Source organism: Dictyostelium purpureum, assembly GCF_000190715.1.
Source record: "Dictyostelium purpureum unplaced genomic scaffold DICPUscaffold_34, whole genome shotgun sequence".
NCBI classification, from domain to species: domain Eukaryota; phylum Evosea; class Eumycetozoa; order Dictyosteliales; family Dictyosteliaceae; genus Dictyostelium; species Dictyostelium purpureum.
In genome coordinates this window covers 74732-76465 of record NW_003519371.1, presented here as the reverse complement: position 1 = coordinate 76465, position 1734 = coordinate 74732, and the positions used below count along the sequence as shown (strand labels likewise).

Here is a 1734-nt window from a genome sequence, read left to right as displayed (position 1 = left end):
TAATAATAATAATTTAATTGTAAATAATGAACTCCTTCAACAACAAATTAATAATGTTAACTCTAACAATACCGAGCTTTTAACCCAATTCAATTCTCCCCAAGTATCCTATACAAACAACCAATCAAACTCTGCCACCCCAACTCCCCCCATTAATCAAATGAATAGTTCAACATCATATTCCCCACCATCTCAAAATTTAATATCACCAAATATAAGCCCAAATAATAATACGAGCAACAGTAATAATATGATGAATAATAATATGAATAGTAATATTAATAATAACATAAACAATATAAATAATAATATAAATAATAATATAAATAATAATATAAATAGTAATATTAATAATAACATAAACATATAAATAATAATATAAATAATAATATAAATAATAATATAAATAATAATGTAAATAATAATATAAATAATAATAATATAAACAATAATATAAATAATATAAATAACAATATAAACAATAATATAAATAATAATATAAACAATAATACAACACCATTACCAAATAATTTAAAAACTGAAGATGATCAAACGATGTCACATCAGCTCAATGGTTTGGATTATTATAAAAGAATTTCATTGTTAAATAATGCATCATGGGGTAATATTATAAGAGATACTAGAATGCAATTAATATTAGTTTTTGAATTATTAAAATTAAGATCAGAAGGTCAAATGAAAAGAAATCAATTTTATCAAGGTGTAGGTTTAGTACCATTCTCTCTTACCCTTCCAACTCTCGCTCAACAAAATGGGAAGTCAATCAATAAATGTACTGGTTCCACTGGTAAACTTTATTTATTAGAAGATAACAACTTATTTATTCAACATAACTGTGGTGATCTTTTACTTATCAATAAGCTATTTGGTGCCAAAGTTGTACCAATTTCATCATATGAATCTTTTATCGATCAAATAATTAATATTTTTTTTAATCTCAAACTTATTGGAAATGAAGAACAAGCTTTATGCTTAGATAAAAACAATTGTCCAATATTTGCACGTTATTATATAAATGAAAATAATCCTTGTACGAAATAATAATAATACCAATAGTCCTTTAGGTGCTATAAATAATTCACCAAAGCACGACTTAAAATCATCTTCTAATAGTATAGAGGTTAGCCAACAGCTAACCCCAATAATCATTTAATCAATGAATTCACTCTAAAAAATAGTAATAATAATATAAATATAAATAATAATACAACAAACAATATAAACACATCAATCCAAAATATACCTCAATCACAAACCCAACCAATACAGCAACAACCAACACAAAACCTACAATCACCAGTACAACAAAATACACAACAAACACAAACCCAACCAATACAGCAACAAAATATACAACAACCACAAGCTCAGCCAATGCAGCAACAAAATATACAACAACAAAACCTACCTATACAACAACCAAAACCAATTCAAAATGTGCAACAAAACATACAGCAACCAACACAAAATATACAACAACAACAAACTCTTCAACAAAATATACAACAGAATATACAACAGAATATACAACAGAATATACAACAAAATATACAACAAAATACACAACAAAATATACAACAAAATACACAACAAAATATACAACAGAATATACAACAAAATATACAACAAAATATACAACCACAAAATATACAACAGAATATACCACAAAATATACAGCAAACAAAAATATACAGCAACAAAATATACAGCAAC

The 1734-nt window shown here is 24.9% G+C and overlaps 2 protein-coding genes across 2 annotated transcripts; both read left to right on the top strand.

Annotated features, from left to right (window-relative positions):
* Nucleotides 1-160: 160 nt before the first annotated feature.
* Nucleotides 161-370, top strand: DICPUDRAFT_148770 (uncharacterized protein; the record flags this gene model as incomplete). Its single annotated transcript, XM_003284890.1, has 1 exon — nucleotides 161-370. The coding sequence occupies one exon, from the start codon at nucleotides 161-163 to the stop codon at nucleotides 368-370; it is 210 nt and encodes a 69-aa protein (XP_003284938.1).
* Nucleotides 371-555: 185 nt separating this feature from the next.
* On the top strand, nucleotides 556-1062 carry DICPUDRAFT_75884 (uncharacterized protein; the record flags this gene model as incomplete). Its single annotated transcript, XM_003284889.1, has 1 exon — nucleotides 556-1062. One exon carries the CDS (start codon nucleotides 556-558, stop codon nucleotides 1060-1062), a length of 507 nt encoding a protein of 168 aa, XP_003284937.1.
* Nucleotides 1063-1734: the final 672 nt, after the last annotated feature.